At 39.5% G+C, this 18,145-nt stretch overlaps 1 protein-coding gene across 19 annotated transcripts in view; it reads left to right on the top strand.

Moving 5' to 3' along the window:
* The window catches only part of NAV3 (neuron navigator 3), a 504,955-nt gene that overhangs the window by 386,819 nt on the left and 99,991 nt on the right, over nt 1-18,145 (top strand). For 18 of the 19 annotated variants that reach the window (XM_086884225.1, XM_086884227.1, XM_086884224.1 and 15 more), the window contains 3 exons: nt 10,219-10,327; nt 12,147-12,530; nt 15,904-16,023. In XM_086884225.1, coding sequence (XP_086740351.1) covers nt 10,219-10,327; nt 12,147-12,530; nt 15,904-16,023 — 613 coding nt within the window. Of the gene's footprint in view, nt 1-4,596; nt 5,570-10,218; nt 10,328-12,146; nt 12,531-15,903; nt 16,024-18,145 lie in introns of those variants that run through there. The other variant, XM_086884236.1, reaches the window with a different exon arrangement.

Below are 18,145 nucleotides of genomic sequence, written 5' to 3'. Positions count from 1 at the left end.
CCTTCTGAAATGATCAAACAGAATATCATGTCTGATGACCTTTTACTGAAAACTAGACACCAAAGATGTTCCTAATCTGATTATTTAGACTCTGGCATTAGCTGTTGATTGTCACAACAGGCTGTAAAGCAGAACCACTGGGAAAATGTGGCCAGTGATTTTCTGTGTGCATAAGGAAACAGGTGTGTCACTCATATTTAACTGTTAGCAGCACAAGGAATAAAGGGATCAAATACTATATTTTCTGAATAATTGTCTATGTGGATGAACTATCACCAGTTATTGGCAATTCTGGTTTTAGACTTGCATGGATAAAAGCTCACATGACGGTTGCTCAGAGGAGAATTCCGTGATGGATTAGCTATGAGGAAGGACAGTTAAATTCTTTTACTTAAGAGCATCTTTACTCTGATATGGTCAAGGGATTACAGCAGTAGTAGCAAACAGATAGGCAAGGATAATTTCCACGGTCTGGTCACCTATTTTCAGGGTATTAAGTGATGAATCCATTTTCTTTCATTATGAACATAATTATGAAGTATGAACACAATTTCTTGCATGTACCATTTGCCTCAACAAGACTACTCAGTATCTATCCACTCAGTTACTACAAAACTGGAATATACCTTTAAAAACAGGATAATAAAATTATAATGAAAAGACCAATAATGTAATCCAGTCTGGTTGTTGTTATTTTTGGTATGGCTGGGAATAAGTTGTTTAGACTTTCTTACCAACTATTTCTTTTTAAAGTAGCTGTGACATTAATCACCTTCTGCAGCAACTTTATTGGAGAAGAATGTCAGTAAGTTAATTAGTTAGTAATCCATTGTAAACTGTACATGTCAGAAACTACAAAGTATTATTGTATAAAATCAGTGATAACATTTGGCTTTCACAAGTGCTGGCATGTCATGTCCTAAGAGCTTAATGCAGTGTGTGATTAAGTAATTATTCATTAATTTATAAATATTGACTAATTATTAAAAATATGAGGGATGAAACAGAAATGAAACAGTACTTTTAAAAGTTATAGGCCTATCTTAATGGCAAGATTAGCATAAAAACATTCAAATTTTAATATTTATGTTTATTGTGCTTAATTTTTTGTTCTCTTTAAGAAGTAGTTAATTAATACATGCAGGAATAGTTTACATTTTTTTCAAGTAAGCTTAGCTGAAGAGATTCATAATCTTATGCATTTCCAGATCTATTACATAATTCATTTGTAGGGTTCTAAACCATCCACTGAGACTTCAAAGAAAGTCTTATCTGACAGCAAATTTTGCCCAAAGATTACAAGTTCTTAAAATAATTTTATAATTCCTTTTTTTGAAAGAGACAGTAAAAATAAAGTAATATGTTACACTGACTGATGGATTGAGGAAGTTCCCTAAATTGTTCTTGATGTAAGCATATTCCTGCTTGGTGGTTGGAGAACAAAGTGAATTGCAAGGTAGTTGGGGAATAATGCTGTCATGGCATTTGCTTACCTCTAGTCTCCTTCCCTATTAGATTAGAAAGATGTATTTTTTGGTTGCTATATCTAAACATTTTAAAATGGAGAGCTGAGATTTAGAAAGTTATTTGTCAATAAATAAGCTGGAGAATTTTCCACGTTGCAATTTTATGTTTTGGCAAATGGCACCCTGCAGAGAGATCTGGTAAAGTACAGGGATAAATTCAGTGGTTTTTCTACTGAGCACTTGGTCTAAGATAAATAAGTATCTGCTGTATCTGGAAATGATCACAATGGCCTGTCTACCAAGTGAGGCAATGGGATTAATGGGAGAAAAGTTTGTATAACTTTGTAATTAAGAGATGTAGTAAAATGTTTGTACACAGGAAGGCTGAATGAAGGTTGTGTGATGAGCCTCAGTACCTCTGTATAAAAGCATTTGACTCGTGTTTTCAATGTATTTTGAAATGAGGCAGATGAATGCTGCCAGCTACCCTTACATGGCTCTTACACAGTCCAATGTCATTCCCTTTTTGGTATGATGGTCTGTGACCTGTGTGCTGCTGAGGCTGGGCTGCAATGAGCAGGTGACAGGTGAGCAGGGACACTGAGGCCCACTGCACTGTGCTGCTACCAGTGACCCATCCTGCCTGGAGGGGTGTGGCACCTCCTGCCAGCACCCCATGTGAAGTTTGGTGGGGCTCATTGGGTGAACATTTTTCAGCCCCTGACATAACCTTTTCTCCTCCCAGCTAGAAAGAGGACTGACAGTGCCTGTCCAGTTCTGACAGTCTTGTGTCTGGTCCCTGGTGCTGGAGCTGAGTGGCTGTGCACTGCTTCCCTGGCACAAGGGCTGTGCCATGCCCAGAAGGGCTCCTGAGGCCAACCACGCACACTGGGAGCCTGGATGGGGGCACAGAAGGTCCACATCTGCCTACAGCTTACCATGGGGACAAGTCACTGCCTGCAAGTGGTGGGGTATGAAAGGGCAGGTGAGGAAGTTATTAATAGATTTGAAATATCAGAGAGAGATTCAGACTTGTTCTTTATGGTAGGAAAAGAGCCTGTTCTCTTGATTCCAAGACAATCACCAAGAGAACTTTTTCATCACAGGGCCAAATCACAGAATCACAGATTAGTCTGAGTTGGAAGGGACCCAGAAGGATCCTCTAGTTCAGCTCTTAAACTCAGTCTATATAGGGATTGGATCAATGACCTTGGCATTTTTATCACTGTGATCTGACCAAGTGAGCTAAAAATCATCATCCTTCCTGTTAATTCAAAACATAGCAATGGGGAGCACATTTTAGTATAAATTCAGGATATGAATTAATGTGAAAAGAGTGAGATTGCCCTTCTCTTTTGAAATTCTCTATTGTCAATACCTCCCTGTGAGGACTTTCTAACAACCACAGCTTAACCAGGCATGTTGGGCAGGCTGGGACAGCCACATGGCACTGTCAGTGCACACCAACACAGGAGTCTGCAGGCAGTGCTGGAGCTCTGGGGCAGCCCCAGCAGCACACCAGCTCTGAGACCCCATCAGCATCCACACCAGACCAGGCTCTGCTGCAGGCAGGCACCAGCACGCTCATAAAACCCCTCCAAGCAGCCATATGTTACTGCAGCTGGCAGACCCTGGGAGTAAGCACAGCAGTCTTATCTTTTGTTTCCATGCTGACAAGGTGATAGGTGTTTAATATTTGGGACAGTTTCGTGCTCAGATAGACAGACCATTCCTCTTGTCTCCTCGTTGAGTGGTGTTCTAGGTGGGGATGGGAGTGGTACCTCTTGATGTGGAACATGTCTTTCTAGGAGTTCATCAGTGCTTTAATATGGGAAACCACCACTAATTTAGGCTACTGATTTTTTTCTGAGTTATTCTGTGTTTCTGAGAGTTATCTAAGAAGCAATGTACCTTTCCTTTGAAATTTCTAATAATTTTCTCCTGTGTATCTTCAAAAATTGTAAACTGAAGCAATGAAAGGCAAGAAATACACACTGAGGCTTCTGTTAACATCTGTTTATTCATACAGGAGATATGTGAACAGCTTGTAATTCTTAGGGTGGCATTTTTAAAGGTTATTTGTCTGTCAAGGTTTCTCAGGTAGAGACTTGAGATGAGCATATTTTCACACTGACTAAAGCAGTGTATTTTTATACAGCAATTTTATTATTTGTATATTTCTATGTAATGCTTTGTGAAATTAATTTCCCCTAGATAAAAATTTGTATCTAAAAAATTATAATTAAATTCAGCTATTTCTTTGTTCATCTTTCCGTTATTTCTGGGACTAATATCTTTTTCTTTGTGAGAAAAGACACACATTTAAGCATAAGTCTTCTTTCTCTCTGGATAATGAATTTAAAAATAGCATTCAAAATTGCTGAACTTAGTTCAGATGGATTTGCTTTATAAATAAATTACACCTCCATTAATAGGTTTTCTTGAGAATATTGTGAAACAATGTTTTACAGCTTTTTTAATTCTATACTAGCCTCTGAATCTCACAGAGGTGCAAACAGGATAGCTTTCTAAGGAGAAATAAATTAAATATTTTCTTTTATGAATCACCTTACCAGACAAATTCTGTTGTCTTATGATCTAAAATTATATTTTCTTAATTTAGAGCAGAAAATGCAAGACTGAAGGTCCTTTTGCAAGTCTGCTTTTAGCTTCCTGCATAGGGAGTAACAGTGATATGGAAGAAATAGTTTTTCATCCTTACCTTTCTGGGGGAAAAATAGGATTTGACCATGAGCTAGATCTGTTACTGTAGCATCCCATTCAGGTGAAGCTGTGTCTTGAAACCTGTGGCACTGTGAACTGGGCAGAGGCTTCTGTGTCTCCAGTTTAATTCACCAGGATGTTTGCTGCCATGGCAGCCAGCAGCATTCACTGCAGTAGCAGAGAAGAGTCATATATCTGGGAATGCAGGTTGAATACTAAAATGTAAGGAGGCTTGTGCTTCAGTGGTTAATTTTGGCTCTTTATTGAGCTCTGACGTGGAGGCTGTACTTGCAGTTCTGTGTCAGCCCATCTAAAGTGAAGAGCTGTGCACTAAGATCAGTCATGAGCTGGTGAGAGGGAGGGAAAAGCCCGAGACAGTACTTGCGCCTACTTTGGATTTCAGAAGGCAGCAGCTGTAGAAAATGATGCAGGCCCACCGCTCCGATGAGACTGCTGATTGGATGGAGAGGGGAAAACACAGTTGGCTTTTGGGATTACTTCTGTGCTGGAGCAGAGTGTTTGATCAACTCTCTTCTGCTTGAGAGAAATCCAAGTGAAAATGACTGTAAGTACTGCAGATTAATGTGACGGACGAGAAGTGGCTTAGCAGAGACAGCAGCGTAATTTTAAAGAAGATGACTGTGCCTGTCTCGTCCCTTACAGTAGGCAGAGTGCATGTGTGAGCTGTGCTTTCACTGTGAGTGCAAGTATGTGCTGCTACCTGGGGTGTGCAGCGTGCCGCGATGCAGGGAGCACCGCCCGGACCTTCCAGGGGAATTGAGCCGCTGTCCATCTCAGAAATAGGAAACCTGACTGAGGTGAAGCAGCAGCCGGAGCGATGCAGCGATCTGCTGAATTGTCAGTGTTTAAAGGCACGGAGGTTAGAAGAGGGTGTGTTCGTCTTCAGAAGCAGAAGTCTCTAACCAATCTCACGCTCATCAGTGAAGGGGAGAAGAGGCGATACTCATACAGGGAGAACTGGTTTGGAAACGCCTCCAAGTCCAGCCAGAGTTACCAACAGAGGGATGCAGAAGCTGGGTGCAGAGGCTCCCTGTCCAAGGCATTCTCACAGTCAGTGCACTCCCTATGCCACTCCAGCTTCACCACACCCCAAGCATTTCAGGGGATACCAGCAGCTGGAAGCAGGACTTCTAGGAGGTCGGGAGACCCGTGTACAGTTGAAGGCGTTCAGACTGACAATGAGGAGAGCAAAAAGTCCGATGATGAAAATGCATCCTGCGCATCCCATTTCCCCAGCAGGACCTGGGCAGAGGAGGAGGAGGAAGGGTGCTTGCGTGAGGGGACTGCACATCTGGATGAAGATGTCATAATAACAATGCTGGGTGACCTAGAACAGGTCCTTTATACTGATATTTTAGGTAAGTTAACTTTGGCTTGACATCAGGAAGGGCAGGAGGAGACCCAAGTGTTAGCACATATCTGCACAGAGCCCTTTTTTGATCTTGACAATGATTTCCCAAGACAGAACTGGGTTTTTTTGCAGTAGTATGCAAAAATAGGGTCTAGCCATTTCTTCTTTGTTTACTTACTATTACCTCTCAAGACTGTCAAATGAAGACAAAGGTCTAAATTGCTTTTGATGGGTGCAGGGGCAGCAACAGCCTGTGAATAACTGAACATAGTTCAGTTGCTTAGCTTTTTGAAAAATAAGGTGAAATATTTAAGTGCTATTAGTTTATTATTAAATAATTTTATTTTAATGACATTTTATTCTCATTAATTTGAAACTGATATCTCAAATCTAGGTTTTGAGTGGGATTAAACATATCTTGGCCTTCTTGAAAACTGTCCCTCCAGTATTTCTTCCCCCTTCTCTAGCCCTCCTGCAGATAACTGCACCCCTACATGTGGAATTGTGAGTGCAAGGGTTTCTGTTTAGCTTAAAGAGCCAGTTTTGCTATATCTGTGCGTGCCAGTGAGTATTTGAAGTCCACAGCCATAGATGCTTCAAAGGCTTCTGTGTTACTGGCTTTACTTTTCATCTCTCAGCCCTTTACAAGAGTGCTCAAAGTGTTCATTTCCAAAGCTTTGTTCTTCATCCAGTTAAATGGTTGAAGTGGCTGCTTGCTTTTCGAAGGTTATGCGCCATGTGTCCAGCCTGGAGCCCCTTGCTGGCATATATGTTAGCCCTGATTGTGTAAAATATTAAGGACAAAATTTTTGCTATGTATATAGTGGAAAAAGCTGTCATCTCAAATCAAGAAAGGAACAAGAATTCTCTTTGTATGCATAACTTTTATTATTAAACTGTACCAGTAGGCTAAAAGGGCTTCTGCTAGATATGAAAAGCTTGCTAGCACAGGAGACTGAGCTCTAACCTGCCTCTGCTCCTCTTCAGCTGTTTGTCACTGACAAATCCGTGCTGTCTTGTAAGCCTCAGTTTCCCTGCTTGCAGAGTAAAACTGGCACTTTCCTTTCTGATTTAATATCTAATAGTGGACAATTCTCTGGGGAAACGTTTATTATTTGTAAATCCTTTTGTGCAAATCAGACAGTTGATGGAATTGCTTAATGGATGGAATTACTCTCCCATTTGCTTTGGGCTGTGATTACATGTACAGAAGAACAAAAATTACTATGAACAGTATTATTGAATGTGAAATTATGGGTGAGCTTCAGAAATGTGAATGTAAAAGTCTGACCTAGGTACCTAGTGGCTCCTGTAAAATGTCTGTTTTGATTTTCTGTGAATGTATCTCACACAGTGGAAGAAATCAATGTGTTTTCCAGAAATTTACTGAGAGAATAATGATTCACTGTTCATAGGCAAAATTTTGGAATATTCATGTTTAATATAAATGAAGAAGCTACAAATGGTTGGAGTAAATGGCCTTTCTTGCAAGAGGAACAGAATTTTGACAGGAGGTTTCAGGTTAGCCTGGTTTTGGTCTTATCCCAGTTTCCCCATGTGTGAAACAGAATGGACTTTTCTTAGTGTACAAACCAGAATCACTTGAGATAACAAGACAGGGAGCTTTTCTGATATGTTAGGTGCAGCAAATATGGCCAAGACTCTTAGATGGCAGTGTGTCATATTATAAGAAACACAGTACCCAGAGGAGTCTGAGATCCCTTTGAACCCAATGCTGGTGCAATAAGCACCATAGTGTCTCCACCAGCAGGCATAGTGTAGCTAGTTTTCAGAAAAATAAACATATTCATTATCCCTATGGTCCTCTTTACAGAAGGAGGCTTGATGTGGATGGGGCGTCAGTGCTGTCGTGAAAACATCGGATCTTGTACTCAGTACAGAAAATTTCTTCCCTGTCATGTTAAACTATTTACACTTTCTGACTTGGTCATCATGGTACAGCAGGACTCCAGTGATATGGCCTTTAGAGAATGATGGAAAGAAAAAAGAACAATTCCTTTTAAACAACTCTAACAGTTAGTGCGACAACTTTTTAAATAGTACTATGTAGTACATTAATAAAATAAAACTTCAGTTTTACCTTTTTTTTTTAGTTAAAGCTGGTGGAAAAGTTTTGAAATTATCCTCTGTGTTACTGAGAGATCAGAAGAGATGAGGTTTCAAGCTTTTCACCTCTGCAGGATAGAATAACACCAATTTTATGCTATAATTTTTCTGAAAGTGAAGTATTCTTCACTGTGAAAATATATTTTGTCAGCTTGCCATATATGTACCTTTTTATTTAATGTATTGCAGTTATACCTCAAGGCTTTGTTTTGCCATTTGCTGTGCAATACATATTAAAAAAGACAGTTGCTGTCATTTTCACTGCAAGAATTTGCAATGTTAACATACAGCAAAGGACAACTGACAAGGAAGGACTGATAAACAAGGAAGGAAAAGGGCAAGGTCACCGTAAAATATGAATTGTATTCAGTTCCTCAAATAAATATAAAGGCAAAGTATTGCTTTGCCTTTAATTCTGCCTGCATAGACCACTGAATTTGTCTTTCTGTGTAAATAGAAAAATTTCTTATGCCAACAAGCTACTCTTTCACCTCTGGTTCAAGGCAGGGCTGGTAACATTTCCTGGATCTTCCCTATATAGGTATTATGGCAGGAATATAACATGCTCCAGGAAGTCAATTTGAATGCATTTGGCAGAGCAGGGAAGGCAAAGGGCAGTGACAGTGAGGAACAGAGTGCACCACTGACAACTGGCTGGAGACAGGCATGGACAGTGTGCCTGGAAATTATCTGGGCTTTAAAAAGCGGTCTCAGTGTAACAGGATGTAAATGTCTTCAGCTTAGCCTGGCCATGAGCCTGTTTACCTTGCAGGAATCTCCAGGATTTTACAGAAACTTCTGCAAAGAGTTGGTGGGATCCATTGATTGCCAGTGCTTAATCAAACATGTCTAGCTTGAAACCCAGGAACAGCTGTAATTTCAGTGACTGTGAACATTCATGTCCTGCAAGGCACTTCATGTAAAAATGTACACAGGTAGTTTATTCTATGGAACTAAATACTGTGAACAGTCATGGCCTTGGGGTGTGGCTTGAGAAGAGAGTTTTGCAGCAGGGCAGGGCCTGCATCCCCACTTCTTGTTTCCACCCTGCCCAGGGGTTGATCCCACTGTCAGTTCCATGGTGCCAAACCAGACATTTATAGACATTAGCATCATTAAAACACTGAAGAATTTTTTGTGAGTGATACAAGAGGAAAACAAAATTTCTCAAAGGACTGTTTGGCTGCAGCAAAAAGAACAGAAGACACAACCAGGGCAGAGCAGATGGGAAAAGCTCAAAATGGCATTGCTGTGAAAGCTGGTTTGACATTAAGCCACAACTGCAGGTTATGTTGGCTAGTTCAATGCATCATTTGCCTATTGAGGAAGAATTAAAGCTTATATGGAACATATATGAAATAATTTATTTCCATTTCATGTCAGGAGTTGAGATTTTTCTTAGCAGCCTGCATACTATTTGGGCAATAGGACCTGGCTGCAGAAGGTCTGTGAGATATGATGTGAAATTTGTAATTGATAGAGTCAAAAAGGAATTATTTGCACTTAAAGTACAGCATTTTACATGTAACTCTAATACTTATGCTTCTTGCCACCCTTCATTACAAGCAACAGATACAGGATGTGATCGGAAGTAGAACACTAGCCTTGAATAAATCAGAGATTTTTGTCACAGAATTTCTTTTGAAATTCTCTTACTGTTCAAAAGTAAAATGAATTAAACTTCCTTGATATATGGATTTCCCAGAAAACCTGTATTTCTATTTCGTTGTGTATGACCACTGGAGGCCTCTTTGAGGTTTATTATGTCTCTCTTTTGTAACATCTCTTCTTTTTAAAATTTATTTAAAATTTATTTTTAATTGTATAAAGTAAAAATTGTTCAGGATGTTCCAGTTGAAGTTCTGAAAGCTTCATTATTTGAGATATGAGACTAGCTTTTCACAATGGCTCCTGAAGGCTGTTGAAACCTGTAATTGTAGAAATGATGCATGTGCTTATATTTGCATCCCAAGAAGTTTTTTTTATTTTAACCCAAATTAATAACATCCCTCTTCAGGAAAGCATTACAGTCCAGGAAAGTTGCTTAATTAAGTGCCTTGCTTAAGGAGTACTTTGAAATAGCCTGGGTGTTAAGTGAATACTGAAGAATTGTTCTAAGAGCCATCCCAGTTTTTCCAGACACAAGTTTACTTTAGTGGCTTTTTTTCCTTCAGAGTTACATAAAATGCCAAGGACTAAAAAGGGACTTTGTAATGTATCAAGTGGTCTGAGGCTGCCTCATGCCTTGATTACAGAGGAAAAAAATCCCAACACTATAAATCAGAGTTTCATGAACAGATTTGGGCCTTTACAGAGATACTTCAGTGGGTTTTTCTACATACCACGTTATTTATAAGTGTATGAGTTTTATTAATGAAAGGATGAAGTTTTATTTTGTAAAATATTAAAGGGACAGCCCTATTTACAATCATATGTGTGCATTCTCACCTGTGGATACACATGTGCACTTTATTCAACCTCATAAGCTCACATGATAAAGTATTTGCTGGTTTTACTCTTTTCTTCCAGGGGAAGACCCTGAAACAAGAAGAATGAGAACCGTCAAGAACATTGCAGACTTGAGGCAGAATTTGGAAGAAACCATGTCCAGCCTTAGAGGGACCCAGATAAGCCACAGGTATACTGGTTTTGTGTAGACTACTGAAAATATGGGAGAGTTTTAATGAGAGACTTGCAAGGAAAAATTAGCTATGACACTAAACTGCCTTAGCAACTTGCATGTGACTTTACTATACTATACTATACTGTACTATACTATACTGTACTGTACTATACTATACTATACTATACTATCTTATACAGTCATTCACAAAGACAGTTATGGTTTCATATACATTTACTTAGGAGCCGATAAAATTTATTTTAGGTAATTTTAAAAGTAGATGTTGGGGATGAGATCAAATGCAAGGAAAAATGCAAATGTAAAAATAAATATGTCAGTGGAGGGAAAAAGACACATTGGTGTAGCATTATAGTTTTGAGCTCTCCAGGTGTTGTTTTTTTCCTCTCTTTCCCTTTTCTCTTCCCACATGAGCTCCCTTTTAATTTTTTTACGGATAAACCACCACCTTCTGATTGGTCCCTAGGGTTTCTGCTAATTTTGTAACATGCAAAACATGTCTCAAGCATTGCATTCCATCTGATTATTTTCAATCACACTAAGTCACACACACGTATGGTGGATTTTCCACCAAAATAGTTTTCCCACAGCATCTTCAATCATATGCACAGATTAGTGTAGCCTCTAGGGTCAATATTCTCTTGTTATAATTTTGGTTAAGATACCAGGTGTTTGGCAGCATTCCCAAAGTAGAGGTTATAGAATCATGGAATCATAAAATTGTTTATGTTGGAAAAGACCTATAAGATCACCAAGTCCAACCATTAGCCCAGCATTGCCAAATCCAATAAGAAATAATAAATAAATACTGTCCCAAAGTGCCACATCTACAAGTCTTGTAGATACTTCCAGTAATGGTGACTCTACCTCTTCCCTTGACAGCTTGTTCCAGTCCTTGATGACCCTATCCATGCAGAAACTTCTCCTCATATCTAATCTAAACCTCCCTTGACACAACTAGAGGCCATTTTCTCTTGTCCTATCACCTGTTATCTAGGGGAAGAGGCCAACCCCCATCTGCCTGCAACCTCCTTTCAGGTAGTTGTAGAGAGTGATAAGGTCACCCTGAGCCTCCTTCTCTCCAGACCACTCCCTCAGCCACTTCTCATCAGACTTGTGCTCCAGGCTCTTCACCAGCTTTGTTGCTCTTCTCTGGACGTGTTCCAGCCCCTCAGTGTCTTTCTTGTACCAAGGAGCGCAGAACTGGACACAGAATTTGAGGTGTGGCCTCACCAGTGCTGAGTAGAGGGGGATAACAATTTCCCTGCTCCTGCTGGCCACACCATTGCTGACCCAGGCCAGGATGGCATTGGCCTTCTGGGCCACCTGGGCACTGCTGGCTCATGTTCAGGCACTGTCACCAGCACTCCCAGCTCCTTTATCCCTTGGGCAGTTTCCAGGCACTGTGTCCCCAGCCTGTAGCACTGCACGGGGTTGTTGTGACCCAAGTGCAGGACCCAGCACTTGGCTTTGTTGAACCTCATCCAGTTGGCCTCAGTCCATTGATCCAGCCTGTCCAGATCCCTCTGCAGGGCCTTCCTGACCTCCAGCAGATCAACACTCCTGCCCAACTTTCTGTCATTGGTGAAGTGACTGAGGGGACACTCAATCCCCTCATCCAGGTCATTCATAAAGATATTAAACAGGACTGGTCTCAGTACTGAGGGCATATACAAGCACATGTATGCATATGGTGAAAGCACATGCACACAGAGAATTTCTAAAAACAAATACACTTGCCCCCAGCCTTCACTTTTCTTGATTTCTCAGGAACATAGAAAGCACAGTTCACTGACTTCTCCATTCCATTTGGCAGCACACTGGAGACAACTTTTGACAGCACTGTGACAACTGAGGTGAATGGCAGAAGCATACCAAGCTTATCCAGCCGATCGACCCCTGTGACTTGGAGGCTGGGGCAGGCCAGCCCTCGCCTGCAGGCAGGAGATGCTCCATCCTTGGGTGCTGGTTATCCTCGCAGCAGTGCAAGTCGCTTCATACACACAGACCCTTCTCGATTCATGTACACCACCCCGCTTCGCCGAGCAGCTGTCTCTCGCCTTGGAAATATCTCACAGATTGACATGAGTGAGAAGGGAAGTGGTGATTTGGACATATCCTCTGAAGCTGATGTTGGTGGCTATATGAGTGATGGGGACATTCTTGGGAAAAGCCTGAGGACTGATGACATCAACAGTGGGTAAGCAGCGCTTTTTCCCCATTTGAACAATGCATGATCAGTAGGCGTAGAAGGGTTTTTCTAAAAGATTTTGGCACACAAGTAGGAGTTGTATTATAGTTGCAATATTTAAATATAAATATACATAAAAAGAAACAAACCTGCTAGTGATACTCTCAGTTTTCTTCAAATTCTGTTCTTCTCCTTTAATATCAAAATGACCTTGCAGTGAACTTTGAGTTCCAGTACTACTTACTGGAAATTTTTGGTAGTCCTGTGAACCATCATTTTATATTGCTTCCTCTGGAATGAGTCTTCCTTTGGTATTTTTATGTTTTGTTTGAGAAGGTAGGTTTGGCATTGGGTGCAGCTGATGAAAAGCAGTTGACAACACTGACCTTCTCTGTTTCCACTTCAGATATTGTCTAGCATAGTAATTGTAATGGGCCTTTATTACAGATTTTCACCTGTGCATATAATTTGAGCAGCAGCAATATCTTTTCATAAAATACTAGACCAGTTACTCTCTTAGGATACCCAGGAGGAGGAATCACAATTTTTATTTTTGTTTACTCAATCAATTGGGGTACTCCAATTTGAGGTACTTTGAGGTATTGCATTCCCTGTGTTTCAAATTCAACAATTCTTATATCAGTCTAGGAACACAAGTCACTTGAGTCCTGTGTATGTGAGACCTCTTAGAACATCATTAAAAAAGAACAGCCATATTACAGTTTTACTCATACTTAAATTACTATTCAGTGCTGCCGTTGGCATCTCAAGGCTGTTTGCTGCCTGGTGTGTAATGCTGTGTTCAATAGAAGTTCCATAGAGTACCTGGTCATGTCACACCACACTGCTTCACTCCATAATTTTAGAATTCTTGCTGTCAATCTAATCTCTTAGTTTGAAGTATAGCTGTGATTAGAGAATAGTGGGTGATGACAATGAGTATGATACATTTCCTAAAGGCAATTTGAAGTCTGTGATCAAAGCTCTTTCTAGAACAGTGTCTCATCTCAAGCACCATCCAAAGATAGATCTCTAGAAAAAGCATCATTTTAAAAAAAGCATAATTCTATATCTCCATGGTCTACTTCTTCAGTGATATGTGTATGGAGTGCTGTTGACAGCATTGTCCACAACACAGCATTAATGACTGTCAAGTAGGATGCCATATTTATATGTGCTAGAAAAAAGAAAATACATATGGAAAATACGATAATTTAATGTCTGTGGACCTCTTATCTTAAAGGAAATATTAATGCTGCCTTTGACAGATGCCTGGTTTTATTTAAAATAGAAAAAGAGAATCTTTTGCAGTGCCTCATGAGTTGTATTAATTAGCTTATCACATTAAAGGGTGAATATAGTCATCTTATGTGACTTTTCTTTGCATCTGTAATAAGGATAACTCAATAGATAGTAAGTTGCTCTGTGCTCGGTTAACATTTTTAGGTGTGGTAAATGTTAAAAACAAGTTGATAAGCTCTGAAATTTCAAGATTCACTGAGGCATGTAAAGTCTTATCTCCTCCATGCTTCTTCCATTATCAGTTTAATTACTTTAAACACTTGGGGAAAAGAATGCAGCAGTAATTAGAAATTAGTGTGAGGAAGGCCTGTTGAACTTGTTAAGTCTCTCCTTACTTATACAGGAAAAAAATGTATATATTCTGGATTGCATTCAAGCACAAATTTAAATTTAATATGCAATTCTAGAGCTATGGAGTCTACTGGATAATTCAAGGCTAGCTAAATAATCTGTAAAAAAATTCTGAATTTTGTCTTAATAAAAAGTTGAATAGAATATATAAATGTGACTGTAAATTTACCTTTGAAAACAAATATGAAATTATCTTCTCCAAACTCCAGATACCAAGGCTTCAGAAATATTTTGCCAAACTGCCAGCCAAGTCTTACCCATGCATTAAATGCCACAGAGTTATGTTGAAAATAATCAAAGGAACCCTTTATGTTTTAATGCACTTGGGGTTGCCATCATCCATACTGCCACCCAGGACATGATGCCTTCTCAAACTGGAACTGCCACACAGGGCTCCACTACTGCAGCTTTGCTCTCAAGGTCTGCACCTGTTCAGCCACCCCAAACCACACAGATGGAGATGAGGCAGGTGATCCCAGACTGCTGTATTGGCCCTCAGGTCTCTGTCACAGGTGATTCCTGTGGGAGAGGGCCAACAGAACAGCTGGAGTAACAGCGGCGCGGGTGTGTGCCTTGGTTTGTGCCTGGGATTCTGTGTAGTTACTCAAGTTAAATGTTTGTGTGCCTGCACACAGACCAAAAGGTGTGGCATCATTTCATGGCCCAAGGAGAGCTTGAGTTAAAGACTGAATTGTGACTAAACTCTGGGTTATCACTTTAGCCATCAACCTAACGTTGGGACTACACCTATTTCAATGAATCTCTATTTTACTTTGAGTAGGTTCAGAAATGAACCTGAGGTACAGAAATGAGGTACAGAAATTTTTTTCTGAATATGTATGTTTCTGTGTTCAGTGCCATATATGTGCATGGTCCTTCACAAATAAATTTATGCTGACTTTGTATATTAAAGTTATCAGAAAATACAAAAGGGAAACAGAAAGAACAAAGCTTAAGAGGGAAGACAGTTTAACAAAAGGTCCTTTGGGAACATAATGGAGAGGTCTTGGGGGTAAGACAGACTTGTGATGCTGCTCTATTATAAGTGCTAAGACCTCTCAGAGAGACATCCAAACTGTAGGTAGGCATTCCAGAAATTACTGCTATTACTTTTAATTCATAAACTTTTAGTGCTTCTCTGGTGAGTAAACAGCACTATAATCACTGTTTCATTCATTAGACATTCATTATAATATTATCATTCGAGGTGGTGAGAATCAAGTAAAAGGAACATGCATGAAAAATATTCTTAAACATCATTCTAAGGTCTTCAGTGGATATCTCTCTCATATCTGAATAACTGTATTCCAACAGGGACTATGAATTTGGGCTTCTAATCTCTTTTTCCCGTTTGGATAAATGCTATTATTTTTTTAATTTTATTTTTTTTTAGCTGGAGTGATGTTTCTTGCATCTGGTACTATGTTTTAGAAAAACCACAGTATTTAAAATGTGCTTTTAAACATACTTGAGGGCTTCAGTCTTAAAATATTTTAGTAAGAGAGGTTGGTCTGTAAGCCATCACAGAAAAAGGCAAATGATCCCAGAAAACAGGCAGATACCCAATCTCCCTATGCGGGGCACATAGGGTGGGAATATTTAGTATAAGTCTACCAACTAATAAGACAACCTGTACGTTAAACACTTGAATTTCACAGACCATTAACTTTAGAGTGAAACGTTGCCATATGGCTGATTTCCCACTGATTGACCACAAATTTATTTTCAGGTACATGACAGATGGAGGACTCAACCTATATACAAGAAGTCTGAACCGAATACCAGACCTCGCTGCCTCTCGAGACGTCATCCAGAGAGGGGTTCATGATGTAACTGTGGATGCTGACAGGTAACAGTGCTTTGCTAAGTAAAAACCTATCTGAGCTCTATAAATATTTTGCATCCTTCATACTTGCTAAAATATCACATAAGGAATAGGAAGCAAGCTTCTGAGGCTGTGAGGTTTCTGAGCACCCAAAATAGGAGATATTGCAAGTGGGGGAAAAAGGCAAAATTCTCACATGGGAAGGAGACTGAGGAAGAACTTTTTCTTGTAGACATAAGAGAAAATATTAAGAAGCCTAGACCTTACTTGCAATATGAAATGGGACATGATTTTTACAGATTGCCTTATCCATTGATGAACAAAGGGTAAATTCACATGGTCTCTAGGCAGCAGCTTGTGTGTGCCTGGTGACATGGTTCAAAGCATGCATTTGGATTTGGCTGGAACTTGAACTATGGCCTTGTCCACCTGTTTTGCCCTTTCAAGTATCACAAGAAGGCAGTACCAGCAAGTAGTTGGAAGTGAAAATTTGGGTTCTATCCCATTGTTTATACAGTCTGAAAAACAAACTACTCCATCCTGCCCTTACATATGAGTGTGAGCATTAGAACATGCTCCCACTAGTATGTCTGTTTCTTTTCCCTAAGCTTAAAGTAGATTCATATTGGTGGCTTGCATCCACATCTGAGAAATAAAAATTCATAACCCAGCTTTTGCAGAGCTTGGAGCTGTCAGCTCTGAGGTTTTGGTCAGACTATCATAGAGATAAGGAACAGCTGTGAAATTTGGCAGTCTAAAACGTTATGGGGTCGATTTGAGTGCCCTCATTTTAAAATCAAGTTTCTTTTAGGAAAAGAAAAAGTATTGAATCACAAAGGGGGAAAAGATTCATGGGGTGGTTCTGGTTTTATAAACCTGGCAAATTACTTGAAGTTTTAGGAGATTTACCGAGGCATGATTTTTATTTTTTACATTTTCTGATGAAAATATGCCTGTGACATAAATTGTAATAATCTGCATTGGCCAAACAGTGCAAGCAATGCAGCAGGATACAGGACATAATTTTAATCTAGGAAATCAGTTCCTTAAAAAAGAAGGTTGATTTAGCTGACATCAGAGCATTTGTTGACCTTGCAGAAAAGCCCTATTTTAGATAGAAATTCAAATGAACACAGATAGGTTCTTTGGAATGCAAGCATTGACGTGATGCAAAGACCAGAGAAAGTGTGCAGTAGGCGTTTAAGAAAATAATTTGGATAGAACTCAGGCAGTAACAGAAGGAGAAAATGAGAAATGAGATGTGGGCAGGGGGGACTTTTGTGGAGCTCTGTATGTGAGAACAGGAGCCTTATGCTCAAAGTGAGAGAGAGGGTAGAAAATTTAGAGGCTGGCAGTCATGTAATTAGAGAATGTCACTAGTGCCCACGTTTTTGTATGTCTTTTTTCCCTTGGGACTGAAGTCATTAGAGCTCTTCCTACCATGCAATATTCACACCCAGGCTTCAAAACACACAGATTTCCCCTAGGGAAGAAAAAAAAAAAAAAAAAAAAAGAATATCCAAAATAAGAAATTCTTTTACTTTTGCTTAGTATCCCTCGAGCTCTAGATGCCACTCAAACACTGGATGCTTATTTGTCTTAATGGAGATATTTGTTTGTTCTGTACAGTGTGCAGGTACACGCGTATTTTGTAGTCCATCATCTACAAATGTGAAGCAGAACTTACTTCAAGTAATGACTGCTTTCCCATAAAGGAAGAAAGCTGGATTCCTATGTTCTTCTAGACCCTCTAAATGAGGTTTCATGGAACATACTATTAATAATATATATAATAAAAGTTAATGTTTACTTAAAGGATTTTCATAATGCACAGGCATGAGGTATTTAAATTATGGCTATTCAGACAATGCTGGCATTCCCTGACCTTTCAATATTTTATTTTTATAAACTTAATCATTCTTTGTGGACATAGCATGGAGGATTTATTACATGTAAGTGTATGTTACTCCTTGAAAAAGCAAAAGTTGCTTAGGAAGTGTAAAATGTAAATATTTATATGAATTCTGATGATAATAAAACACATGCTTTACACATATATTGGTAGCCAATAAACCTAAGGTAGGTAGAAAAAAATGTTTATGGTGATCTTCAAGAATATGTGCCACATTTATGAAGTGAAAACAGG

The sequence above is a fragment of the Cyanistes caeruleus genome, chromosome 4 (assembly GCF_971803275.1).
Source record: "Cyanistes caeruleus chromosome 4, bCyaCae1.hap1.1, whole genome shotgun sequence".
In the NCBI taxonomy this organism is placed as follows: domain Eukaryota; kingdom Metazoa; phylum Chordata; class Aves; order Passeriformes; family Paridae; genus Cyanistes; species Cyanistes caeruleus.
This window is presented reverse-complemented; position numbering and strand designations above follow the sequence as displayed.